At 49.5% G+C, this 27,822-nt stretch overlaps 1 protein-coding gene across 3 annotated transcripts in view; it reads left to right on the top strand.

Moving 5' to 3' along the window:
• ELP3 (elongator acetyltransferase complex subunit 3) overlaps positions 1-27,822 on the top strand; it is a 238,387-nt gene that overhangs the window by 133,283 nt on the left and 77,282 nt on the right. Inside the window, exons 1-2 of one of the 3 annotated variants that reach the window (XM_069975785.1) lie at positions 13,304-13,411; positions 15,860-15,959. The exons of the other annotated variants lie outside the window; for them this stretch is intronic. Coding sequence (XP_069831886.1) covers positions 13,390-13,411; positions 15,860-15,959 — 122 coding nt within the window. The 5' untranslated portion in view covers positions 13,304-13,389. Of the gene's footprint in view, positions 1-13,303; positions 13,412-15,859; positions 15,960-27,822 lie in introns of those variants that run through there. 3 annotated transcript variants of the gene reach the window in all.

Below are 27,822 nucleotides of genomic sequence, written 5' to 3'. Positions count from 1 at the left end.
AAAAAAATTGTGTGTTCGACCCACGCCTTGCTGGGAGGTATAATTTGGTTTCCGATCAATTCTAGAGAACTGGCTCATATACCCCATTTTCCCCAGTGGCTTAAAATGTAACCTGTTATACAGTTATAAAATTGTAGAAACTAAATGTGAACAAGGTGCAATGTAAATGTCACCATACAGACACTTACTTGTATAGCTGCCTCTTGTGCTCTGTATGCAGTGCATTATATTCACCCTTGCAACGTACAATTTATAGCGTGTCTACAAGCCCAGCGGGGCTCATTATGATGGAGACTAAAACTTATACAAGAGTGGGGTAGGGGTTCCCCTGTATTCAGAATGCTGTTGAGTACTAGGCAATGCCCCGTCTGGGATTATTGAATTTCGAGGGTCTGGGGGGCTGTTTGATTTGTATATGTTCACCAATATCCCCCCCCCCCCCCCCCCCGGTATGCTCACTAACATAGAATATGTTGATAAGGCTAATATAATGAGGCTGTTCCATGTTAGTGAGCATATACAAATCACCCCCCCCCAGGCAGACTAGTTTAGCTCACCCAAGCCAGTGATAGGGAATACATGGCGGTGAGAACGCTTTCTAGGAGATCCTGTTTGTGCAGCAGAGGTGCCTTTATCCTGCTCTGCATAGACCCTCGAAATTCAATAATCCCAGACGGGGCATTGCCTAGCACTCACCAGCATTCTGAATACAGGGGAACCCCTACCCCACTCCTGTATAAGTTTTAGTCTCCATCATAATGAGCCCCGCTGGGCTTGTAGACACGCTATAAATTGTACGTTGCAAGGGTGAATATAATGCACTGCATACAGAGCACAAGAGACAGCTATACAAGCAAGTGTCTATTTGAATTGCACCTTGTTCACATTTAGGTTCTACAATTTTATAACTGTATAACAGAGGTTACATTTTAAGCCACTGGGGAAAATGGGATATATGAGCCAGTTCTCTAGAATTGATCTCACACACAGACACCAGCACACATGTATACAGACACCAGCACACATGTATACACACATACAGACACCAGCACACATGTATACAGACACCAGCACACCAGGGCACAATAAAGTTTGAACTTCTGCAACCTGGAGAAATCACCTGATATCACCTGCAGTCCTATGTAACACCACATAACACAGTGGTATCTCTGAGTACAGATAATGTAGTAGATTTCACCTGCAGTCCTATGTAACACCACAGATTACACAGTGATATCTCTGAGTACAGATAATGTAGTAGCTGTCACCTGCAGTCCTATGTAACAGCACAGATAACACAGTGATATCTCTGAGTACAGATAATGTAGTAGCTGTCACCTCGGGGCGCCCCTACTAAATGATGTTCTACAAAATAAGAAAAGTGTCATACAGTGACTCACAGGTGACGTCTTCTTTGATCTGAGGCGTCACTTTCCCTTTTCCTCTCCATCCGGCCCAGACCTCCAGGATGATTCCTTCCAGATATGTTTCATCTTTTCAGAACCTGCGAGACAAAAAATTTAGGCTCCGCACATTTCTAGCAACTTCCTTCCCTTTCTCCCCCCTGTAGGCTCCATAGTAACTGCGCTGTGTGGGATGCCCCCTGTATGTAGGATCCCCTGCTGTGCCCCCTGTATGTAGGATTCCCTGCTGTGCCCCCTGTATGTAGGATCCCCTGCTGTGCCCCCTGTATGTAGGATCCCCTGCTGTGCCCCCTGTATGTAGGATTCCCTGCTGTGCCCCCATGAGCTAATAATGCCCCTAGAGGTGGCCCCCATGAGCTAATAATGCCCCCAGAGGTGCCCCCATGAACTAATAATGCCCCCAGAGGTGGCCCCCATGAACTAATAATGCCCCCAGAGATGCCCCCATGAGTTAATAATGCCCCCAGAGGTGCCCCCATGAACTAATAATGCCCCCAGAGGTGCCCCCATATACTAATAATGCCCCCAGAGGTGCCCCCATGAGCTAATAATGCCCCCAGAGGTGCCCCCATATACTAATAATGCCCCCAGAGGTGCCCCCATATACTAATAATGCCCCCAGAGGTGCCCCCATACACTAATAATGCCCCCAGAGGTGCCCCCATACACTAATAATGCCCCCAGAGGTGCCCCCATGAGCTAAGAATGCCCCCAGAGGTGCCCCCATGAGCTAATAATGCCCCCAGAGGTGCCCCCATATACTAATAATGCCCCCAGAGGTGCCCCCATATACTAATAATGCCCCCAGAGGTGCCCCCATATACTAATAATGCCCCCAGAGGTGCCCCCATGAACTAATAATGCCCCCAGAGGTGCCCCCATATACTAATAATGCCCCCAGAGGTGCCCCCATATACTAATAATGCCCCAGAGGTGCCCCCATACACTAATAATGCCCCCAGAGGTGCCCCCATGAGCTAATAATGCCCCCAGAGGTGCCCCCATGTGCTAATAATGCCCCCAGAGGTGCCCCCATATACTAATAATGCCCCCAGAGGTGCCCCCATATACTAATAATGCCCCCAGAGGTGCCCCCATATACTAATAATGCCCCCAGAGGTGCCCCCATATACTAATAATGCCCCCAGAGGTGCCCCCATATACTAATAATGCCCCCAGAGGTGCCCCCCATGAACTAATAATGCCCCCAGAGGTGCCCCCATATGCTAATAATGCTCCCAGAGGTGCCCCCATATACTAATAATGCCCCCAGAGGTGCCCCCATACACTAATAATGCCCCCAGAGGTGCCCCCATGAACTAATAATGCCCCCAGAGATGCCCCCATGAGTTAATAATGCCCCCAGAGGTGCCCCCATGAACTAATAATGCCCCCAGAGGTGCCCCCATATACTAATAATGCCCCCAGAGGTGCCCCCATGAGCTAATAATGCCCCCAGAGGTGCCCCCATATACTAATAATGCCCCCAGAGGTGCCCCCATATACTAATAATTTCCCCAGTGGTGCCCCCATACACTAATAATGCCCCCAGAGGTGCCCCCATGAGCTAATAATGCCCCCAGAGGTGCCCCCATGAGCTAATAATGCCCCCAGAGGTGCCCCCATATACTAATAATGCCCCCAGAGGTGCCCCCATATACTAATAATGCCCCCAGAGGTGCCCCCATATACTAATAATGCCCCCAGAGGTGCCCCCCATGAACTAATAATGCCCCCAGAGGTGCCCCCATATACTAATAATGCCCCCAGAGGTGCCCCCCATGAACTAATAATGCCCCCAGAGGTGCCCCCATATGCTAATAATGCCCCCAGAGGTGCCCCCATATACTAATAATGCCCCCAGAGGTGCCCCCATATGCTAATAATGCCCCCAGAGGTGCCCCCATATGCTAATAATGCCCCCAGAGGTGCCCCCATACACTAATAATGCCCCCAGAGGTGCCCCCATATACTAATAATGCCCCCAGAGGTGCCCCCATATGCTAATAATGCCCCCAGAGGTGCCCCCATATACTAATAATGCCCCCAGAGGTGCCCCCATACACTAATAATGCCCCCAGAGGTGCCCTCATGAACTAATAATGCCCCCAGAGGTGCCCCTAAAAAAACAAACATCCTACTCACCTAATCCGCGCTGTGTAGCTGCAGGCAGCAGGTCTTCCTCCTCTTCGGGCTCCATCTTGCGAGCCGCAGGGACGGGACTTCCGGCAGGCGTGATGACGTCACATGATCACGCCTGCCGGAGAGGTCACGGCCCGGCCTCCAATAGGCTGCTGGTATGAAGTGCCGGCAGCCAGGCCTGTATTTACAGTTTATGCTGCCCTAGGCACTTTGCACGCTGAGGCGCCCCCCCCCCCCCATTACTGTACATGCATGGTATATACCCTGGCACTTGGGTGTCGCTCTGCTTGATGCCCGCTGTTCTCATCAAACAAATGTGATGGAGGAAGGAAGGAGGCCGGGGACGTCTTAGTTTGGGGGCCGCTTCTGTCCAGTGTCGGACTGGGGCACCTGGGGCCACCAATATACAACCAGTGAGACACGACATGCTGACCCCGCTCCTTTCCTGAATTCATCTGTATCTGTGACAAATCCCTACATTTATACAGCTCTCAGGGTATGCTGGGAGTTGTAGTCTCTGAGAGGACAACCCTGTAATAAATCACTGTGTGCAGAGGCTCCTGGTGGCTGCAATCTGTGGGTGACAACCATCAGCCCTAAAGGTCCAGCAATACATCTGTCTACGCTTTACTACAACTCCCAGCATACTCTGAGGGCTGCAGACTGTCAGTACATGCTGGGAGTTGTAGTGCCTGCAGCTGTTGTAGTTGGGTCCTATACACTGGATGCTTTGTGGCATACAAGAATACAAAGATCTGTGGGGGCTCAGTGCAGGGAAGTGACCCCAGAACATCACTAATAGGGAATAGAACAACAACATCTCCCCCTATCCCCTATTAGTGATGTTCTGGGGTCACTTCTATATACTGAGCCCCCACAGATCTCTGTATTCTTATATGCCACAAAGCATCCAGTGTATAATGCACCTAGGACCCAACTACAATAGCTGCAGGCACTACAACTCCCAGCATGTACTGACAGTCTGCAGCCCTCAGCATATGCTGGGAGTTGTAGTGCCTGCGGCTGTTGTAGTTGGGTCCTAGTTTAAAAGTTTGCGCTAGTGTACTGTAGTGACCGCGGGGCTGTGTCAGTACACTACCGCAAACAATACACTGACCCATTTAGACCCCAATGGTACACAGGCTCTGCACACTATAGAAGTGATTACAGTGCAGTTACTAATGACTCACAGGTGACGTCTTCTCCGATTGCCGTCGCTTCTTGCTTTCTTCTCCATCTGGCGAAGAAGACTTCTCCGACCACAACTAGTCTGCAAGCAGGCAGCTGGGGGTGACTGGGGAAGGGAGGCAGCTGGGGGTGGCAGGGGAAGCCGCTGGGGTGAAGGGGAGAAGCTGGGGTGACAGGGGGAAGGAGAGCAGCTGGGGTGACGGGAAGGGGGAGCAGCTAGGGGTGGCAGGGGGAGAATCTGGGGAGGCAGAGGGAGCAGCTGGGGGCAGGGGAGTAGATGGGGGCAAGAGGAGGAGCAGATGGGGGGCAGGGGGAGCAGCTGGGGTGAGAGGGGCAGGGGTAGTAGATGGGGGCAGGGGGAGCAGCTGGGGTGAGAGGGGCAGGGGGAGCAGCTGGGGAGGGCAGAGGGATCAGCTCGGGGGCAGCAGCTGGGGTGGCAGGGGGAGTAGATGGGGGGCAGGAGGAGCAGCTGGGGTGGCAGGCAGGGGGAGCAGATAGGGGGCAGCTAGGGTGGCAGGGAGAAGATTGGGCAGCTGGGGTGGCAGGGGGAGAAGATGGGGGACAGGCGGAGGAGCAGATGGGGCAGGGGGAGAAGATGGGGGGCAGGAGGAGCAGCTGAGGGGCAGGGAGAGCAGCTGGGGGTGCTGGTGGAGAGGCTGGGGGGTGCTGACAGAGAGGCTGGGGGGGTGCTGACAGAGAGGCTGGGGGAGAGGCTGGGGTTGCAGGAGGATAGGCTAGGGGGAGAGGTTGTGGGGTGCAGGAGGAGAGGCTTTGGGGTGCAGGAGGAGAGGCTGTGGGGTGCAGGAGGAAAGGCTGGAGGAGAGGCTGGGGGTGCAGGAGAAGAGGCTGTGGGAGAGGCTGTGGGGTGCAGGAGGAGAGGCTGGAGGGGGGTACAGGAGGAGAGGCTGGAGGGGGGGGTACAGGAGGAGAGGCTGGAGGGGGGGGGTACAGGAGGAGAGGCTGGAGGGGGGGTACAGGAGGAGAGGCTGGAGGGGGGGGTACAGGAGTAGAGGCTGGAGGGGGGGGTACAGGAGGAGAGGCTGGAGGGGGGGTACAGGAGGAGAGGCTGGAGGGGGGGGTACAGGAGTAGAGGCTGGAGGGGGGGGTACAGGAGGAGAGGCTGGAGGGGGGGTACAGAAGGAGAGGCTGGAGGGGGGGTACAGAAGGAGAGGCTGGAGGGGGGGGGTACAGGAGGAGAGGCTGAGGGGGGGTACAGGAGGAGAGACTGGAGGGGGGTACAGGAGGAGAGGCTGGGGGGGGTACAGGAGGAGAGACTGGAGGGGGGGGTACAGGAGTAGAGGCTGGGGGAAGAGGGAGCGGCCGGGGGAGCAGAGGCAGGTGAGGCAGGTCCCCCCTTCCCATGCAGCTTTGGTCCGGTGAGCTTCCGGCACACGCTGCCTCTATCACTGGCCGGAAGCTCACAGCTGCAGCCCCGCGGTCCTGGAACTTCTCTCCTGCTCGGCGCGATGACGTCACGTGCGCCGCTGCCGAGCAGGAGAGAAGGACCGCAGGGCTGCAGCTGTGAGCTTCCGGCCAGTGATAGAGGCAGCGTGTGCCGGAAGCTCACCGGACCGAAGCGGCACAACCCCCCCCCCCCCCCCAGGTGGCAAGGGGGGCCGTGCGGGCCCCCCTAGCGTAGCGGTCGGGGGGGCGGCGGCGGCGGCGGTCGGGGGGGCGGCGGTGCCCCCAAAACAAATGACAGCCACAGTGCCTCCAAACTAGTGACAGCCACAGTGCCCCCAAACTAGTGACAGCCATAGTGCCCCCAAACAAATGACAGCCACAGTGCCCCTAAACTAGTGACAGCCACAGTGCCCCCAAACAAATGACAGCCACAGTGCCCCTAAACTAGTGACAGCCACAGTGCCCCTAAACTAGTGACAGCCACAGTGCCCCTAAACTAGTGACAGCCACAGTGCCCCCAAACAAATTACATCCACAGTGCCCCCAAACAAATGACAGCCACAGTGCCCTTAAACTAGTGACAGCCACAGTGCCCCCAAACAAATGACAGCCACAGTGCCCCCAAACTAGTGACAGCCACAGTGCCCCCAAACAAATGACAGCCACAGTGCCCCCAAACTAGTGACAGCCACAGTGCCCCCAAACTAGTGACAGCCACAGTGCCCCCAAACTAGTGACAGCCATAGTGCCCCCAAACAAATGACAGTCACAATACCTCAAAACTAGTGACAGCCACAATAGCCCAAAATTAGTGACAGTCACACACTGTCCCCAAACTACTGACAGCCACAATACCCTCAAACTAGTGACAGTTACAATGTCCCATTAAATTTGCTAACTACTATTCCTTCCAAACGAGTGACAGCTACAATACCCCAACACTAGTGACAGCCACACCGTGCCCCCAAACAAATGACAGTCACAGAATGGCTCCAAAGTAGTGATAGCCACAATACCTCAAAACTAGTGACAGCCACACTGTACCCCCAAAACTACTGACAGCCACAATACCCCAAAACTAGTGACAGGTACAATGCCCCAAAACTAGTGACAGCCACACTTTGCTTCCCCACTCCATGACTGACCCACTGCCACAGCGGTCAGACTGAAGGATGTTGAAGGCAGCAGAATGTTCTCCACGGCATCTCCGGACGTCTGTCACATCTTCTCAGTGTGAACCCGCTCTCATCTGTGAAGAGCACAGGGCACCAATGTTAAATCGGCCAATCTTTGTGTTCTCTGGCAAATGCCAAGCGTCCTGCACAGTGTTGGGCTGTAAGCACAGCACCACCTTGTGGACATCAAGCTCTCATACCACTAGAGATGAGCGAACCTGGAGCATGCTCGACTCCATCTGAACCCCATCGTTCGGCATTTGATTAGCGGTGGCTGCTGAAGTTGGATAAAGCCCTAAGGCTATGTGGAAAACATGGATATAGTCATTGGCTGTATCCATGTTTTCCAGGCAACCTTAGAGCTTTATCCAAGTTCAGCAGCCACCGCTAATCAAATGCCGAACGATCGGGTTCAGATGGACTCGAACCCGGTTCGCTCATCTCTACATACCACCATTATGGAGTTACAGACAGTTTGAGCAGACACGTGGATATTAGTGGCTGCTGGAGGTCATTGTGTAGGGCTCTGGCACTGCTCCTCCTATTCCTCCTTGCACAAACTTAGTTGTCCTGCTGCTGGGTTGTTGCCCCGTCTCCTCGTCTCCTGGTATCTGCTCCATGCTCTGGTCCCTGTGCTGACAGTCCCAGTTGGGCACAGCTTGCACACTCCGTGGGTTGTAGACATCACCTGATGCTACATCTATGGGTGAGAGCGATGATAAATTGCAAAAGTGACCAAAACAACAGCCAAAAAAGATGAGAACAGAGAAATGGTTTGTGTTACCACCTTCAGCACCACTCCTTTCTTGGAGGTGTCTTGCTTATTACTTATCATTTCTACCTGTTATCTGTTCTATTTGCAAAACAGGAACAATTGATTAACAATAAGTGTTGCTTCATAACTGGACAGATTGATTTCAGAAAAGGGTCATTGACTTACAGTAGTAAGCAGTGACGGACTGGCCCACCAGAGTACCAGAGGATCCTCCGGTGGGCCCCCAGCTTAAGAACCTGCACTAACACTGACTGACATGTCGTTTCTCACTGATTCTTCATTGGTGGGCCCCAGGATCATTTCCTCTGGTGGGCCCCAGATACCCCAGTCTGACGCTGATAGTAAAGTTACATTGTGTGGTTTAAAGGGGTACTCCCCTATAAGACCCCCCCCCCCCCCCCCCAGTGATAGGCAGAGGTCTTATATACTAATAAATTATGATCCAGAGGAACGAGGAGAAACCCCAAGAGATTTGAATCTTAGGCAAATAAAATAACTCCTTCCTGACCCCACAAGGCGTGATCGGACATCCCCCTGGATCACGTCTATCATCTGCCGACCACTGCTTAACCCCACCTATTTATAGGGGATTCTAGAGGAGATGCCTCATGCATGTTTTCATCCTCACACAGGTGATCTTCCTCAGCTCCTCTTTAGCTTTTCCTCCAAGTTTCCTCAACTCCAAATGCTGAGAAAGACAAGAAAAATGAAATGCGCTTGTGTCATTCCTTCTATACTCCTACATCAGTGTGTTGTCATAGACAATTGTGATGTCACGTTGTCTTGTCTAGTCTTGTCCAGTCTAGTCATGTGCATTCTACTGGCATCTTTGTATCCACCCTCTTCCCCGGTGGGATGTTACTAGACAACTGTCGCAGATTTTATACAATTGTCCCATGAACCAGACTGTAAAAGGGTCAGAGTATATTTGAATACAGGGGGCGCTCCTGTTCTGTGGGTAGTACTTATATGATATGGGGATATAGAATCTAGTAACATGAAACAGCACCAGTGGGTACAGAAGGCAGCCACAAGCGTGTGAAGTAGTTTAGCTTCTTTGCCCTGATTTGTGGTGGGAGGCGCTAGAGCATGGGTCTCCAAACTGCGGCCCTCCAGCTGTTGCAAAACCACAATTCCCATCATGCCTGGACAGCTAAACATTGGATTTGGCTGTCCAGGCATGATGGGAAATGTAGTTTTGCAACAGCTATAGGGCCGCAGTTTGGAGACCCATGCGCTAGAGTATGGGGGCTGCTGGGGTTTGTGTTTCAGGGTGGTTTTTAGTTTCAGTCCTGTACATTTTCCCTTAAGACTTGCATATAAAATACTGGGCTTAAAGGGGTACTCCAGTGAAATAATTTTTTTTCAAATCAACTAGTGTCAGAAAGTTACATAGATTTGTAATTTACTTCTATTAAAACATCTCCAGTCTTCCAGTACTTAGCAGCTGCTGTACGTCCTGTGGTGGATTATTTCCCGTCTGGGGCGCAGGAGAGGTTTTCTATGGGGATTTACTACTGCTCTGGACGATTCCTGCCACAGACAGAGGTGGCAGCAGAGAGCATGGTGTCAGACTGGAAAGAATACACCACTTCCTGCAGAACATACAGCAGCTGATAAGTACTGCAGGACTGGATATTTTTTTAAACAGTACATTAAAACAGTAAATTACAAATCTCGGGCACTTTCTGACACCAGTAGATTTGAAAGAATTTTTTTTCCTGCTGGAGAACCCTGGTCTATCTTATATAATTCATTGGGATGACTGTAAAACCTGGTATAGAATCTGTCCGATTGTATTGTTATGATCACTCATCAGGATATTTCTTTAGATTGGACACGGAACCCATCTTTATATAAAGTAAAAACTGATGCAATATATTTCCTTATGCGGCTAAATAGAAATCCACAAATCAGAACCCCAAAATGCCGACAAATTGCATCGTGTCATAGGATAGCATTCTTGTATCAGCGGTATGTGCCTGACACCTAGTGGTCATACTTAGGTAATACCGATATATGTAAGAGCATTGTTTTGGTTTGGGAGCTCCCCCCCTTATAGATGGTCCCCCTCTTCCCTGTTCCCCCTTATAGATGGTCCCCCCTTCCCCCACTTATAGATGGTCCCCCCTCTTCCACCCCTTATAGATGGTCCCCCCTTCCCCCCCTTATAGATGGTCCCCCCCTTCCCCCCCTTATAGATGGTCCCCCTCTCCCCCCCCTTATAGATGTTCCCCCTATTCCCCCCCTTATAGATGGTCCCCTTCTTCCCCCTTATAGATGGTCCCCCTCTTCCCTCCTTATAGATGGTCCCCCCTTATAGATGGTCCCCTCTCCCCCTATAGATGGTCCCCCTCTTCCCCCCTTATAGACGGTCCCCCCCCTTCCCCCCTTATAGATGGTCCCCTCTTCCCTCTTCCCCCCTTATAGATGGTCCCCCCCTTCCCCCCTTATAGATGGTCCCCCCCTTCCCCCCCTTATAGATGGTCCCCCTCTTCCCCCCTTATAGATGGTCCCCCTATTCCCCCCCTTATAGATGGTCCCCCTCTTCCCTCTTCCCCCCTTATAGATGGTCCCCCTCTTCCCTCTTCCCCCCTTATAGATGGTCCCCCTCTTCCCCCCTTATAGATGGTCCCCCTCTTCCCCCCCCTTATAGATGGTCCCCCTCTTCCCCCCTTATAGATGGTCCCCCTCTTCCCCCCCCCCCTTATAGATGGTCCCCCTCTCCCCCCCCTTATAGATGGTCCCCTCTTTCCCCCTTCCCTCTCCCCCCCCTTATAGATGGTCCCCCTCTTCCCCCCTTATAGATGGTCCCCTCTTCCCCCCCTTATAGATGGTCCCCCTCTTCCCCTCCTTATAGATGGTCCCCCTCTTCCCCTCCTTATAGATGGTCCCCCTCTTCCCCCCTTATAGATGGTCCCCCTCTTCCCTCTCTGTGCACAGCAGTCAGCAGATAACACAAAAAAAAAAAAAAAACACAACTCACCTAGCATCCGTTCCCCCGTGGAGCCTCTTGCCTCCTGTTCTGTCCCCCGGCTGATGTGTGGCTGCCGGGGTTGTCCCGTCCTATCCCCAGCAGCGCACGCATTATAGAGCTCCCCGTGCGCTGGAAGTCACAGCCACAGGCGCACGGGGAGCTCTCTGATGCGCGCTCTGCCAGGGATAGGATAGGACAACCCCGGCAGCTGTGCATCAGCCGGGGACAGTACAAGAGAGTCAGTGGCGGATTATAATGTGGGCAATGTGGCATGGCCCCCCCCCCCCCCCCCGGAGCCTCAGGCCCCGGGCACCCGCCCAAACCACCCACATTATAATCCACCACTGACTCTCTCTCTCCGGACAGAGAGTGCTGCATTTATGTGCCCACATATTCCCAGCTCATTTCTTGATGCTCCCTGCAGTCTCTGTCAGTCCTTGTGTTTCCCATGCTCTCCATTCCTGCTATAATGTGCCAGCACTCACACTCAGCTATATCTGCACTCACACTCAGCCATTCACACTGCTGTATAGAAAAGTTTCTGTCACTGCCCTCCTGCTCTGTGATTCTCACTTCCTGATTGGTCCATGCTGAACACACACCCCTTCCCCATTGCTGTCATGTGACCACACAGACAGCAGCTGCTTCTCTATTCTAGCCTGTACTACGCTACTGCATTATGGGGAGCTGCAGTTCCATCTTGTATCTACAAACTGCTTCTGTTTTTCACACATGCTGATTGCTATACTGTACAGTCACTTATGACATATTCAAATAAATAATATGACATATTCAGCTGTTTCTCATTACATGTTATTCAGAATAAAAAAAAACATTATTTTTGGAATGTGGAACCAGTTGTCTGCATATCAGTGATTTCTTATGGGAAAATTTGCTTTGGTTTAGGAGTGGTTGGGATTACAAGCGCGGTCCCGGAACGAATTATGCTTGTAATCCAAGACACCAGTATATATTTTTTTCCGCATTTGCTGACACTATTCAGTGGACACATTCAGGACGGCATTCTTTATGGGGGCATTTTAGATGGCATGATCAAAGGGAAAGTCTGACAGCAGCTGCGGGGGCACTCAGGGAAACTGTGCTCTACTACAGGGGGACAGTTTTCTGTAATAGGGAATAGCACTGTTCTCTATTAGTGATTGGCATGAAGCAATGTTAGTGGGGTCACTCTGCGTTATTCATTGGGGGGGGGCACTCTGCTATATTAGGGGGGCACTCTGCTATATTAGGGGGCACTTTGCATTATTTATTTGGGCACTCTGCTCTATTGAGGGAAACACTGAAACTTTATTTGGGGCACGCTGCTCTATTGAAGGTGCACTCTGACACTATTGGAGGGCACTGCTCTGTTGGGGGGCACTCTGCTATATTAGGGGTGCACTCTGACACTATTGGAGGGCACTGCTCTGTTGGGGGGCACTCTGCTATATTAGGGGTGCACTCTGACACTATTGGAGGGCACTGCTCTGCTAGGGGGCACTCTGCTCTATTGAGGTGGCACTTTGCTCTGTTGGGGCACTCTGCATAATTAATTGGGGGGCACTCTGCTCTATTGAGGGTCACTGCGGTATTGAGGGGGCACTCTGACACTTTATAGGGGGGCACTCTGTTCCATTGAGGGGGCACTCTGACACTTTATTGGGGGCACTCTGTTCCATTGAGGGGGCACTCTGACACTTTATTGGGGGCACTCTGTTCCATTGAGGGGGCACTCTGACACTTTATTGGGGGCACTCTGTTCCATTGAGGGGGCACTCTGACACTTTATTGGGGGCACTCTGTTCCATTGAGGGGGCACTCTGACACTTTATAGGGGGGCACTCTGCTCTATTGAGGGGGCGCAAATGAGTGATTTTAGACGCTTTCTTATTGTCACAGTCTCTCTCTTGCCCATATAAACCAATCACAGCTCAGCTTCCAGTTCTAAAGTTGCTGTGGTAAAATGAAAGCTGAGCTGTGATTGGTTGCTATCGGCAATAGAGAGAATATACTATATTGGTAGCTACAGCGCAGCAATATACATTACTATAGAGTAGTAATCGGTGATAGTGATGAATTATTACTGCGCATTACGCTGCATTCTTTACTGTAGTTGCCAATATGTACCGCTTGGAGCGGCTGTGTCTTTCGGAGTAGTTTGTCCCTCGTCACACACCGTCTTTGATTGCTCCTCCATGTAGTTTGTCCCTCTCCGCTGTCCGTACAATCCGGAACCTGACAGCGGGGCGGGGCCAGGACTCCCAGCACAACTCGTGGTGTTGTGTACATCTGAACGTGGCGGAGATGAAGCCCAAGAAAAGACCGGGTGAGAACCGGCGCCGTGAGGCGGCCTCAGCCATGGCCGTACCGGCTGTCATTGTGCTATGTAGTAGTCATGTCTGTATATATCGTCTCTCATTGGTCTGCAGTCTGTGCCGCCCCGACAGGTACAACTTCCATCGGGAAATGCTGGGGCTTGTAGTTCCACCACACCTCAAGCGCCAGACATGCGCATTGCATACAGTGTGAATGTAGACATAACCCTCCTAATTATACTATCACACACTACAACCCAAGGCTGTCAGGGCATGATGGGAGTTGTAGTTCAGTAACAGCTGGGGGCCTCAGGCTTGGGACACTGCTCTAGAGGCTGGAAACCTCCCACAGCTGAGGGTTTGTTACCATTGTATCCACTGTACAGAGTGCAACATTCTGCCCTGATACATTGTAACAAAGAGACAGAACTGGAGGGAGGGTAGTGTGTGTACCAGCCCCAGATAGTGTGTAAGAGATGTGGAGCGCCAGGTGTCACTGATGTGAGGGGTGAGCGTCAGCTATGAAAGTGGATGAGGACGGACTACAGTGGGGCATCTCATAGCCAGATGGGATACTAGATGTTTGTAAAATTACATCACTAATTGGTAAAGGGTTGTCTTCTCTGCTGCTTGGTAAAGGGTTGTCTTCTCTGCTGCTTGGTAAAGGCTTGGCTTCTCTGCTGGTTAGTAAAGGGTTGTCCTCTCTGCTGCTCGGTAAAGGGTTGTCTTCTCTGCTGCTCGGTAAAGGGTTGTCTTCTCTGCTGCTCGGTAAAGGGTTGTCTTCTCTGCTGGTTAGTAAAGGGTTGTCTTCTCTGCTGCTCGGTAAAGGGTTGTCTTCTCTGCTGCTCGGTAAAGGGTTGTCTTCTCTGCTGGTTAGTAAAGGGTTGTCTTCTCTGCTGCTCGGTAAAGGGTTGTCTTCTCTGCTGCTCGGTAAAGGGTTGTCTTCTCTGCTGCTCGGTAAAGGGCTGTCTTCTCTGCTGCTCGGTAAAGGGTTGTCTTCTCTGCTGCTCGGTAAAGGGCTGTCTTCTCTGCTGCTCGGTAAAGGGTTGTCTTCTCTGCTGGTTAGTAAAGGGTTGTCCTCTCTGCTGCTCGGTAAAGGGTTGTCTTCTCTGCTGCCCGGTAAAAAGTTATCTGCTCTGCTGCTCGGTAAAGGGTTGTCTTCTCTGCTGGTTGGTAAAGGGCTGTCTTCTCTGCTGCTCGGTAAAGGGTTGTCTTCTCTGCTGCTCGGTAAAGGGTTGTCTTCTCCACTGACTGGTAAAAGGCTGTCTTCTCTGCTGGTTGGTAAAGGGCTGTCTTCTCTGCTGCTCGGTAAAGGGTTGTCTTCTCTGCTGCTCGGTAAAGGGTTGTCTTCTCTGCTGCTCGGTAAAGGGTTGTCTTCTCTGCTGCTCGGTAAAGGGTTGTCTTCTCTGCTGGTTAGTAAAGGCTTGTCTTCTCTGCTGCTCGGTAAGGGTTGTCTTCTCTGCTGCCCGGTAAAAAGTTATCTGCTCTGCTGCTCGGTAAAGGGCTGTCTTCTCTGCTGGTTGGTAAAGGGCTGTCTTCTCTGCTGCTCGGTAAAGGGTTGTCTTCTCTGCTGCTCGGTAAAGGGTTGTCTTCTCTGCTGGTTAGTAAAGGGTTGTCTTCTCTGCTGCTCGGTAAAGGGTTGTCTTCTCTGCTGCCCGGTAAAAAGTTATCTGCTCTGCTGCTCGGTAAAGGGCTGTCTTCTCTGCTGGTTGGTAAAGGGCTGTCTTCTCTGCTGCCCGGTAAAAAGTTATCTGCTCTGCTGCTCGGTAAAGGGCTGTCTTCTCTGCTGGTTGGTAAAGGGCTGTCTTCTCTGCTGCTCGGTAAAGGGCTGTCTTCTCTGCTGCTCGGTAAAGGGCTGTCTTCTCTGCTGCTCGGTAAAGGGCTGTCTTCTCTGCTGCTCGGCAAAGGGTTGTCTTCTCTGCTGCTCGGTAAATACTGATCTCCCCTGGGGCGGATGGTATGTTCCAGGAAGGCAATGTAACATGTCACATGGCTAGAACCGTCCAACACTGGTTGGAAGAGCATGTTCACAACTTCTTAGGACTACCCTGACCCCTGATATCCCAGGCTTGCACCTATTGATCTTCTGTGGGACCTCAGTGCTCCTGTTTATGGACCCCCCCAGCACAGAATTAGTAGGCATCTCTTTCCATTCTGCTATATACTGCACATATATGCTGTGTTGCATCTCTCACAATTTGTAGGACTTTCCATAGGAATCTGTTTAATTAGTGTTTATTCCACCATCATCTTCATTCTATTTCATTATACCTCATTTTACCCATGAGTAGTAAGGATTATTCTTATTGCTCATTTTCTTCATTCTGTATATTATGTCTCTAGATTAGGGGTAGATACTCCGCAGGTCTTATCCTGTCTACACTGGGGAGCTGTACAGAGGGGTCTCTAGTTTGTTACCTTAGGTGTCTCATATCGTCTTCTATTATTCTCTACCACAGGAGATGTCAGCCAGGCCGAGCTGATGATGATGACCATCGCCGACGTCATCAAACAACTGCTGGAGGCCCACGAGCAAGGGAAGGACGTCAACCTGAACAAGTAAGAGCTGCAGCAAGTTTGGAGGCCAGAGGGGACTGTGTGTCCATAGGAGAAGAAGGAGGCTGGATGGGACTGTGTGTCTATGGGAGGAGGAGGCTGGAGAACACTCTGTGTCCATAGGAGAAGTAGGCTAGAGGGGACTGTTTGTCTATAGGAGGAGGAGGAGGCTGGAGGGGACTGTGTGTCTATAGGAGGAGAAGGAGGCTGGAGAGGACTGTGTGTCTATAGGAGGAGAAGGAGGCTGGAGAGGACTGTGTGTCTATAGAAGGAGAAGGCTGGAGAGGACTGTGTGTCTATAGAAGGAGAAGGCTGGAGAGGACAGTGTCTATAGAAGGAGGAGGCTGGAGAGGACTGTGTGTCTATAGAAGGAGGAGGCTGGAGAGGACTGTGTGTCTATAGGAGGAGGAGGAGGAGGCTGCAGGGGACTGTGTGTCTATAGGAGGAGAAGGAGGCTGGAGAGGACTGTGTGTCTATAGGAGGAGGAGGCTGGAGAGGACGGTGTGTCTATAGGAGGAGGAGGCTGGAGGGGACGGTGTGTCTATAAGAGGAGGAGGCTGGAGGGGACGGTGTGTCTAGGAGGAGGAGGCTGGAGAGGACTGTGTGTCTATAGGAGAAGGAGGCTGGAGGGGACTGTGTGTCTATAGGAGGAGGAGGCTGGAGGGGACGGTGTGTCTATAAGAGGAGGAGGCTGGAGGGGACGGTGTGTCTAGGAGGAGGAGGCTGGAGAGGACGGTGTGTCTATAGGAGAAGGAGGCTGGAGGGGACTGTGTGTCTATAGGAGGAGGAGGCTGGAGAGGACTGTGTGTCTATAGGAGGAGGAGGAGGCTGGAGGGGACTGTGTGTCTATAGGAGGAGAAGGCTGGAGAGGACTGTGTGTCTATAGGAGGAGGCTGGAGGGGACTGTGTGTCTATAGGAGGAGGCTGGAGGGGACTGTGTGTCTATAGGAGGAGGCTGGAGGGGACTGTGTGTCTAAAGAAGGAGGAGGCAGAAGAGGACTGTGTGTCTATAGGAGGAGGCTGGAGGGGACTGTGTGTCTATAGGAGGAGGCTGGAGGGGACTGTGTGTCTATAGGAGGAGGCTGGAGGGGACTGTGTGTCTAAAGAAGGAGGAGGCAGAAGAGGACTGTGTGTCTATAGGAGGAGGCTGGAGGGGACTGTGTGTCTATAGGAGGAGGCTGGAGGGGACTGTGTGTCTATAGGAGGAGGCTGGAGGGGACTGTGTGTCTATAGGAGGAGGCTGGAGGGGACTGTGTGTCTATAGGAGGAGGCTGGAGGGGACTGTGTGTCTATAGGAGGAGGCTGGAGGGGACTGTGTGTCTATAGGAGGAGGCTGGAGGGGACTGTGTGTCTATAGGAGGAGGCTGGAGGGGACTGTGTGTCTATAGGAGGAGGCTGGAGGGGACTGTGTGTCTATAGGAGGAGGCTGGAGGGGACTGTGTGTCTATAGGAGGAGGCTGGAGAGGACTGTGTGTCTATAGGAGGAGGCTGGAGGGGACTGTGTGTCTATAGGAGGAGGCTGGAGGGGACTGTGTGTCTATAGGAGGAGGCTGGAGGGGACTGTGTGTCTATAGGAGGAGGCTGGAGGGGACTGTGTGTCTATAGGAGGAGGCTGGAGGGGACTGTGTGTCTATAGGAGGAGGCTGGAGGGGACTGTGTGTCTATAGGAGGAGGCTGGAGGGGACTGTGTGTCTATAGGAGGAGAAGGAGGCTGGAGGGGACTGTGTGTCTATAGGAGGAGGAGGCTGGAGAGGACTGTGTGTCTACAGAAGGAGGAGGCTGGAGAGGACGGTGTGTCTATAGGAGGAGAAGGAGGAGGCTGGAGAGGACTGTGTGTCCATAGGAGGAGGAGAAGGCTGAAGGGGACTGTGTGTCTATAGGAGGAGGAGGCTTGAGGGGACTGTATGTCTATAGGAGAAGGAGGCTGGAGAGGACTGTGTGTCTATAGAAGAAGGCTGGAGAGGACTGTGTGTCTATGGGAGGAGGAGGCTGGAGGGGACTGTGTGTCTATAGGAGGAGGCTGGAGGGGACTGTGTGTCTATAGGAGGAGGGGGAGGCTGGAGGGGACTCTGTGTCTATAGGAGGAGGAGGCTTGAGGGGACTGTATGTCTATAGGAGAAGGAGGCTGGAGAGGACTGTGTGTCTATAGAAGGAGGAGGCTGGAGGGGACTGTGTGTCTATAGGAGGAGGCTGGAGGGGACTGTGTGTCTATAGGAGGAGGCTGGAGGGGACTGTGTGTCTATAGGAGGAGGGGGAGGCTGGAGGGGACTGTGTGTCTATAGGAGGAGGAGGCTTGAGGGGACTGTATGTCTATAGGAGAAGGAGGCTGGAGAGGACTGTGTGTCTATAGAAGGAGGAGGCTGGAGGGGACTGTGTGTCTATAGGAGGAGGCTGGAGGGGACTGTGTGTCTATAGGAGGAGGCTGGAGGGGACTGTGTGTCTATAGGAGGAAAAGGCTGGAGAGGACTATGAGTCTATAGGAGGAGGCTGGAGGGGACTGTGTGTCTATAGGAGGAGAAGGAGGCTGGAGAGGACTGTGTCTATAGGAGGAGGAGGAGGAGGAGGAGGCTGGAGAGGACTGTGTGTCTATAGAAGGAGGAGGCTGGAGAGGACTGTGTGTCTATAGAAGGAGGAGGCTGGAGAGGACTGTGTGTCTATAGAAGGAGGAGGCTGGAGGGGACTGTGTATCTATAGAAGAAGTAGGCTGGAGGGGACTGTGTGTCTATTGGAGAAGAAGGAGGCTGAAAGAGACTGTGTGTCTATAGGAGGAGGCTGGAGAGGACTGTGTCTATAGAAGAAGGCTGGAGGGGACTGTGTGTCTATAGGAGAAGGAGGCTGGAGAGGACTGTGTGTCTATAGGAGGAGGCTGGAGGGGACTGTGTGTGTATAGGAGGAGGCTGGAGAGGACTGTGTCTATAGGAGGAGGCTGGAGAGGACTGTGTGTCTATAGGAGGAGGCTGGAGGGGACTGTCTGTGTGTCTATAGGAGGAGGCTGGAGAGGACTGTGTCTATAGGTGGCCAGAGAGGACTGTGTGTCTATAGGAGGAGGCTGGAGAGGACTGTGTCTATAGGTGGCCAGAGAGGACTGTGTGTCTATAGGAGGAGGCTGGAGGGGACTGTGTGTCTATAGGGGCAGGCTACTTTAAAGCTTCTTTCTGATTGGTCTGTTGCAGCCCTGTGTTCATCTTGTTGCCCATAGCAACCAAGCACAGTGCAGCACATTAGGAAATGAAGGCGGATCTATTGTTGCTATGGGTAACTAGTTCCAGGGCCTTGTAAAAGTATTTGGCCTGCTTGAACTTTTCAACCTTTTGCCACGTTTCAGGCTACAAACATAAAGATATAAAATTAAAATTTTTTGTGAAGAATCAACAGCAATCATGGAGTGGAATGAAATTTATTGGATCTTTTAAATATTTTGCTTTATATTTTGGATAATTGTCTTGTTGGAGGATAAATCTCCGTCCCAGTCTCAGGTGTTCAGCCTGGGATCTCTGTAGTTCATCCAGAGGGATCATGGGCCTCTTGGCTGCATCTCTGATCAGTGCTCGCCTTGTTCGAGATGAAAGTTTAGAGAAACGGCCGGGTCTTGGTAGATTAGCAGCGGTCTGATATTACTTCCATTTCAATATGATGGCTTGCACAGCGCTCCTTGAGATTTTAAAAGTTTGGGAAATCTTTTTGTATCCAAATCCAGCTTTTTACTTCACAACAGTATCTGGGAGCTGCCTGGTGTGTTCCTTGGTCTTCATGATGCAGCTGCATGTATACGGAGACTATCACAGAGCAGCTGCATGTATACGGAGACTACCACAGAGCAGCTGCATGTATACGGAGACTATCACAGAGCAGCTGCATGTATACGGAGACTATCACAGAGCAGCTGCATGTATACGGAGACTATCACAGAGCAGCTGCATGTATACGGAGACTATCACAGAGCAGCTGCATGTATACGGAGACTATCACAGAGCAGCTGCATGTATACGGAGACTATGACAGAGCAGCTGCATGTATACGGAGACTATCACAGAGCAGCTGCATGTATACGGAGACTATCACAGAGTAGGGGCATGTATACGGAGACTATCACAGAGCAGCTGCATGTATACGGAGACTATCACAGAGCAGCTGCATGTATACGGAGACTATCACAGAGCAGCTGCTTGTATACGGAGACTATCACAGAGCAGCTGCATGTATACGGAGAATATCACAGAGCAGCTGCATGTATACGGAGACTATCACAGAGCAGCTGCTTGTATACGGAGACTATCACAGAGCAGCTGCATGTATACGGAGAATATCACAGAGCAGCTGCTTGTATACGGAGACTATCACAGAGCAGCTGCATGTATACGGAGACTATCACAGAGCAGCTGCTTGTATACGGAGACTATCACAGAGCAGCTGCATGTATACGGAGACTATGACAGAGCAGCTGCATGTATACGGAGACTATGACAGAGCAGCTGCATGTATACGGAGACTATCACAGAGCAGCTGCATGTATACGGAGACTATCACAGAGGAGCTGCATGTATACGGAGACTATCACAGAGCAGCTGCATGTATACGGAGACTATCACAGAGCAGCTGCATGTATACGGAGAATATCACAGAGCAGCTGCATGTATACGGAGACTATCACAGGGCAGCTGCTTGTATACGGAGACTATCACAGAGCAGCTGCATGTATACAGAGACTGGATTACACACAGGTGGATTCTATTTCTTATCATCAGTCATTTAGGACGACATTGGATCATATAGAGACCCTCACTGACCTTCTGGAGCAGGGGTGTCAAACTCAAATACACAGTCGGCCAAAATCAAATAATTGGAGAAAGTCGCGGCCCAACCATGATATTTAATGAAGATTGCATGCAGCTTTTCTGGCACTGTCAGAGCAGCGTGCAGCGTTCCTGGCACTGCCTATCCTAAAGTAAATGTCCCCACATGGTAGTTACCCATTATATCCCTCAAGCAGTAGGTAATCCTATAATTGTGCCCCATGTAGTAGCCCCAGAGGTGTAGCTAGGCTCTCCTGCACACGGGGCAAAGATTAAATTTGGCGCCCCCTCCCTTGTGTGCACGCAGTAAGCACAGGGGGGCCCCATGTTGTCCCTTCACTGCTGGTATATAACACATATGTGTGTGTGTGTGTGTGTATATATATATATATATATATATATATATATATATATATATATATTCTTAATGAAGTTTAGATTGTTCAGATAAATGATTAGGTGATTATCAGGCAGCTCTGGGCTCAATCAGCATTTTTTAAAGTACTTCCATTTTTCCCATTTAAAATTTGGTTCCTAAGTACCATAATGGAGGCGCTGTTGTCTCCGCTCCCTGCTGTCTGTACCTGAGGAGGCGCCGTTGTCTCTGCTTCCTGCTGTCTGTACCTGTGAATTAGGAGGCAAAGCTTCCTGATCTATCTCCATTGTGACACCCAGTAATGTAATGTAATGTGATCCTATAGTGCCGTCTCCTAATGCACAGGCACGCTCGGCTGTAGAGTGATCGAACCTTGGGAAATCCTAGGTTCAAACGAACTTGAATGTTCACGAACCTGACGCATTTGATTGCTGATGCCTTCACGGTCCGTGGGGAAGGAGGAGACAGCCCGGGTACTGACTGGAATTCCAGGATTCAGCCTATTACCTAGACTAGGCGGTACTTGGGCTGTCTCCTCCTTCCCCACGGACCGTGAAGGCATCAGCAATCTAATGCAGGATGTTCGTGAATGTTCGAGTTCGATAGAACCTAGGATTTCCCGAGGTTATATCAACTCTACTCAGCAGCGAAGACAACAGCAGTAACACCTCCAGTAAGGTATAACGTCACCAAATTCAATATAGAAATAATTTAGAAAAATGACTCTTGTATTATGGTCGCTGTATATACAGATACAGGTGCTTTATAGATTGGTGTAGGGAACCTTGGCTCTCCAGCTGTTGCAAAACGACAACTCCCATCATACATGAACAGTCAAAGCTAAAACTTTGGCTGTCCAGACATGATGGGAGTTGTAGTTCTGCAACAACTGGAGAGCCAAGGTTCTCTACCCCTGCAGATAGTAGGTAAGGTTTATATAAATGTGATATATATTTGGAGAGAGCAGTTATTAAGGGGTTAAGGATAGAATAATGTACAGCCAGACCCCTAAATAGACACTGGACACTCTCTTGTGTGTCTCCCCCCATCCCAGACTGGTGTCACTGCTGTACCCCCCTCCCCACTCCAAACTGGGCACCCTTCACTCCCCTCTCCCCACTCCAAACTGTGCACCCCTGATTGTCCTCCCCTTCCCACACACCTGTATTTTCTTTCTTCCTCCTCCATAGTGCAGTCAGTGTACATACAGGACCTGCGGTGACATCATAGTCACAGGTCAAGGTCCTTCACCATCTACAGTAACTTTGCTGTACTTTTGCACAAATTATAGCTAAACAGCAGCCAGGAGACAGGACAGTATGGGAAATACCTCTTTTGATCAAGTTTAAATCGTCTCCTGTCTCCCCACCCTGACAGAGGGCAGGAGGCTTCCAGGCTGCCTCATCTACTGTGATCCTTCTCTCTCTGCTCCCTGTGATGGCGCCCCCCCCCAATAGTGTCTTATATAGTAGCCATCCCTCCCAAGTAGTCTCTAATATAGTAGCCAGCCCTCCCAATAGTGTCTTGTATAGTAGCCTGCCCTCCCCCATAGTCTCTTATATAGTAGCCAACCCTCTAAATAGTCTCTTTATATAGTAGCCATCCCTCCCCAATAGTCTCTTATATAGTAGCCAGCCCTCCCCCATAGTCTCATATAGTAGCCAGCTCTCCCCAATAGTCTCGTATAGTAGCCAGCCCTCCCCCATAGTCTCTAATATAGTAGCCAGCCCTCCCCCATAGTCTCGTATAGTAGCCAGCCCTCCCCCATAGTCTCTAATATAGTAGCCAGCTCTCCCCAATAGTCTCGTATAGTAGCCAGCCCTCCCCCATAGTCTCTAATATAGTAGCCAGCCCTCCCAATAGTGTCTTGTATAGTAGGCAACCCTCTAAATAGTCTCTTATATAGTAGCCATCCCTCCCCAATAGTCTCTTATATAGTAGCCATCCCTCCCCAATAGTTTTATATAATAGCCAGCTCTCACCAATAGTCTTAGAAAGTAGCCAGATTTCCCAATAGTCTCTTATGAAGAAGCCAACCCTCCCCAATAGTGTCATATATAGTAGCCACCCCTCCCAATAGTTTCTTATGTAGTAGCCAGCCCTCCAAATAGTCTCCTATATAGTAGCCAGTCCCTAAAATAGTCTCTCATACAGTAGCCAGCCCTGCCCCATAGTTTAATATAATAGCCAGCTCTCACAAATAGTCTTAGAAAATAGCCAGATCTCCCAATAGTGTCTTATATAGTAGCCAGCCCTCCCCCATAGTCTCTTATATAGTAGCCAGCCCTCCGAATAGTCTCTTATATAGAAGGCAGTCTGAGCGGCTGTCCGGACCACCCATATCATATTCTGCTACAACGTCAGGCAGGCCAGATTTAATACAGCAATCAAAAAGCTCAGCGGGCCAAAAATAATTGCCCGTGGGCCAGAGTTTGACATGACTGTTCTGGAGGGAGTTTGCTGCACTGAAAGTAAAGGGGCCGAATAATATTCAGTTTTTTATTTGTTAAAAAAGTTTAAAAGATCTAATAAATTTTGTTCCACTTCACGATTGTGTCCCACTTGTTGCTGATTCTTTACAAAAAAAATAAAATTTTTATATCTTTATGTTTGAAGCCTGAAATGTGGCAAAAGGTTGAAAAGTTCAGGGGGGCCAAATACTTTCCCAAGGCACTGTAATTGTTTTACTTCTAGACGGCTTAAATAATTGAGACCTACGGCAACCAATCAGGTTGCTGGCTTTGTTTTTCCTGAGTAATAATTGATATAAGTGATCTGTCTTTGGTCACTGATTTGTTCGTTTGAATAAATAAAATTAAAAAAAAGTTGTACTGAAGCATTGCCTGGTTCCTCGTCCATCAATTTTTGCGAATGCAAAAAAAAACAATGAAATACAGTTGCATCACTGATTGTTTAGGGAAACACAGCCGCTTTCTTGCAAATACAGCGCCACCCCTGTCCTCAGGTAGTGTGTGGTATTACAGTTCAGCTCTATTCATTTCAATTTAATACCACACCTAAACTGAGGGCAAGAGTGGCACTGTTTCTGGAGGAAAGCGGACATGTTTTTCTAAGCCTATATATGTTTCGTAAACTGGAAGTTTAGCAAATACATGTGCGGCTGGTGTTAAGGGGCGCATGTGTGGCAGCAGTGTAAAGACATGCTCATGTGGTGGTGGTCACGGAGTGCACATTTTGCAGCATTGTTCATGGCGGCAGTACCTTGTAGGAGTTTTGTTCATGGTGTTTGGCGATGGGCACACATGTGGCAGCTGTATTTAGCGTATGTGGTGGTGGTGTTTTAGGTAACTCAGTTCTAGTGGTGGTGGTCAGGGACCCACATTCCAAGGCGGTGTTACCCATAGTGTTAGGGGAGCGCACATGGTCTGAGGCACACATGTCACTGCTGTTCAGGCAGAGCACATGTAGTGGTGTTCTTCTTGGTTCAGGGAGGTGTTCAGGGAGTACACATGTTATGGTGGTGTTCAGAAGCACGTGTGACAGTTGGGAAGCACACATAGCAGTGTTATCCATAGTGTCCCTTGTGGTCAGAAAGAGCACATAGGGTTTTACTTTAGGTGATCAGGGAACACAGCTATGTGGTGGTGTTTGCGGTGTTCAGGGAACATGTAACAAGGAAAAACGTGTCTGTGTGAACAATGTCCACTATCACATGTATACCTCTCTCACTGATATATATGTGGATTTATGTGCTCCCAGTGATCAGGCTGCCACCTGCCTGTTTGTATACTTCTGCATCATAGTTTTCTGGTGCACAATGTTCTTATAACTTCTGGTACATCCAATAAAGAAAAGTATTTCACTCACATTTAGTCGTTCTGTTTTCTGTTTATTCTCAGATGTTTTTCAGTTGTTTGTTTCACATTGGTAGCGTGGGCTCTCTCAGGTGTGCATCAACCGGAGGGACGTTCCTTGCAGCCGTGACGCGACGTTTCGGGGTCGCCCCCTTACTCATGCGTGCAGGCTGATTGGACATGCTCCTCTTTATTCACTGTAGCCCGGCCCTTAGTGTCTCGTCATCAGGAATACACAATGATAAGTTACAACCTTATTCACATCATAGTAAAGACGCATTATTGTTATATATATAGTCGGCCAAGCCTATGATATAAAAAGAAAGCTGGGAGATGACATAAAGTTGTGTTACAAAAAAGATTTAAAACTACATATTTCATTAAGTCCTTGTGGTTCAAGGCTATGCATAGTCTTAATCCAGTAGCATTCTCTTTGCAACAGCTTTTTTCTAACCTCTGCCTGTGTGCCAGTCGCGTCTAGTTGTTCTAATATAACCCATTATAATTCATACACATGATGTCCCATTTTTTTGAAATGTCGGGCCACTGTTGTTTCACCGTATGTTTTTTTTCCTCTTCCTTTATATCTTTTTTTGCATATTTTCTTATGAGTGCCCTGTGTTCATTAAGTCTCACTTTAATTTGTCTACTCGTTTGGCCTACATAACATTTGCCACAGGGGCATTTTAACATGTATATAACATTATCACTGTTACATGTATAATATCCTCTGTGTGGTATCGTGTAACCTTTTGTGGGGTGTTGTATATTTTCTCCCTTCATGATTGCTGAGCAATTCTGACAATTAAGACATGCGAATGTCCCTTTTCTTCTAGTCCGTAGGAACCTCTGCTAACCTGTTTTTTCCTTACGTCGCCTCTCACTACATGATTAGCTATTGTTTTCCCTTTCTTTAAAGCAAATGTGGGTATCTCTTTAAACAGCATCCCAAACTTGGGATACTTTTGCAGTAATCCCCAATACTTGGTAATTGTTCTTTTTATAAGATTAGTGTGGCAATCATATTTTGTAACAAAAATCAGTTTCTCCCCAGTGGTTTGTCTATCCTTTGGTGTTTCCTGTTGTATCTGTTTAATTTGTTTATGACTATATCCTCTCTGTGTGAATTTCTGTATCATTCTTTCTTTGTTATATTGTTTCTGTGTATCTTCACTCACTATCCTGTCTACTCTTTTTAGTTGACTTTTAACTATACTTTTGAACACTTGTGGTGGGTGGTAACTCTGTTTATGTAGATAATTATTTATGTCTGTTGTTTTTGTGTGGTTTGTAATCTGTTTGGGATGCTGTTTAAAGAGATACCCACATTTGCTTTAAAGAAAGAACTAAAAAGAGTAGACAGGATAGTGAGTGAAGACACACAGAAACAATATAACAAAGAAAGAATGATACAGGATATAGTCATAAACAAATTAAACAGATACAACAGGAAACACCAAAGGATAGACAAACTACTGGGGAGAAACTGATTTTCGTCACAAAATATGATTGCCACACTAATCTTATAAAAAGAACAATTACCAAGTATTGGGGATTACTGCAAAAGGATCCCAAGTTTGGGATGCTGTTTAAAGAGATACCCACATTTGCCTTAAAGAAAGGGAAAACAATAGCTAATCATGAAGTGAGAGGCGACGTAAGGAAAAAACAGGTTAGCAGAGGTTCCTACGGACTAGAAGAAAAGGGACATTCGCATGTCTTAATTGTCAGAATTGCTCAGCAATCATGAAGGGAGAAAATATACAACACCCCACAAAAGGCTACACGATACCACACAGAGGATATTATACATGTAACAGTGATAATGTTATATACATGTTAAAATGCCCCTGTGGCAAATGTTATGTAGGCCAAACAAGTAGACAAATTAAAGTGAGACTTAATGAACACAGGGCACTCATAAGAAAATATGCAAAAAAAGATATAAAGGAAGAGGAAAAAACATACGGTGAAACAACAGTGGCCTGACATTTCAAAAAAATGGGACATCATGTGTATGAATTATAATGGGTTATATTAGAACAACTAGACGCGACTGGCACACAGGCAGAGGTTAGAAAAAGGCTGTTGCAAAGAGAATGCTACTGGATTAAGACTATGCATAGCCCTGAACCACAAGGACTTAATGAAATATGTAGTTTTAAATCTTTTTTGTAACACAACTTTAGGTCATCTCCCAGCTTTCTTTTTATATCATAGGCTTGGCCGACTATATATATAACAATAATGCGTCTTTACTATGATGTGAATAAGGTTGTAACTTATCATTGTGTATTCCTGATGACGAGACACTAAGGGCCGGGCTACAGTGAATAAAGAGGAGCATGTCCAATGAGCCTGCACGCATGAGTAAGGGGGCGACCCCGAAACGTCGCGTCACGGCTGCAAGGAACGCCCCTCCGGTTGATGCACACCTGAGAGAGCCCATATATGTTGTGGTCAGGGAGCGCACATGTAGCGGTGTTATACCTGGTGTTATATGTGGTGGTCAGGGAGCGCACATGTAGCGGTGTTATACCTGGTGTTATATGTGGTGGTCAGGGAGCGCACATGTAGCGGTGTTATACCTGGTGTTATATGTGGTGGTCAGGGAGCGTACATGTAGCGGTGTTATACCTGGTGTTATATGTGGTGGTCAGGGAGCGTACATGTAGCGGTGTTATACCTGGTGTTATATGTGGTGGTCAGGGAGCGCACATGTAGCGGTGTTATACCTGGTATTATATGTGGTGGTCAGGGAGAGCAAATGTAGCATAGTTATTCCTGGTGGTCAGGGAGCGCACATGTGGTGGTGTTATACGTAGTGTTCAGGGAACACACATGTAGCGGTTGTGCTGAGGGAGTACACACGTTGTGGTGGT

The sequence above is a fragment of the Dendropsophus ebraccatus genome, chromosome 6 (assembly GCF_027789765.1).
Source record: "Dendropsophus ebraccatus isolate aDenEbr1 chromosome 6, aDenEbr1.pat, whole genome shotgun sequence".
Classification (NCBI taxonomy): Eukaryota; Metazoa; Chordata; class Amphibia; order Anura; family Hylidae; genus Dendropsophus; species Dendropsophus ebraccatus.
Note: the sequence above shows the minus strand (reverse complement) of the source record. Positions and strands in the feature narration are given on the sequence as shown.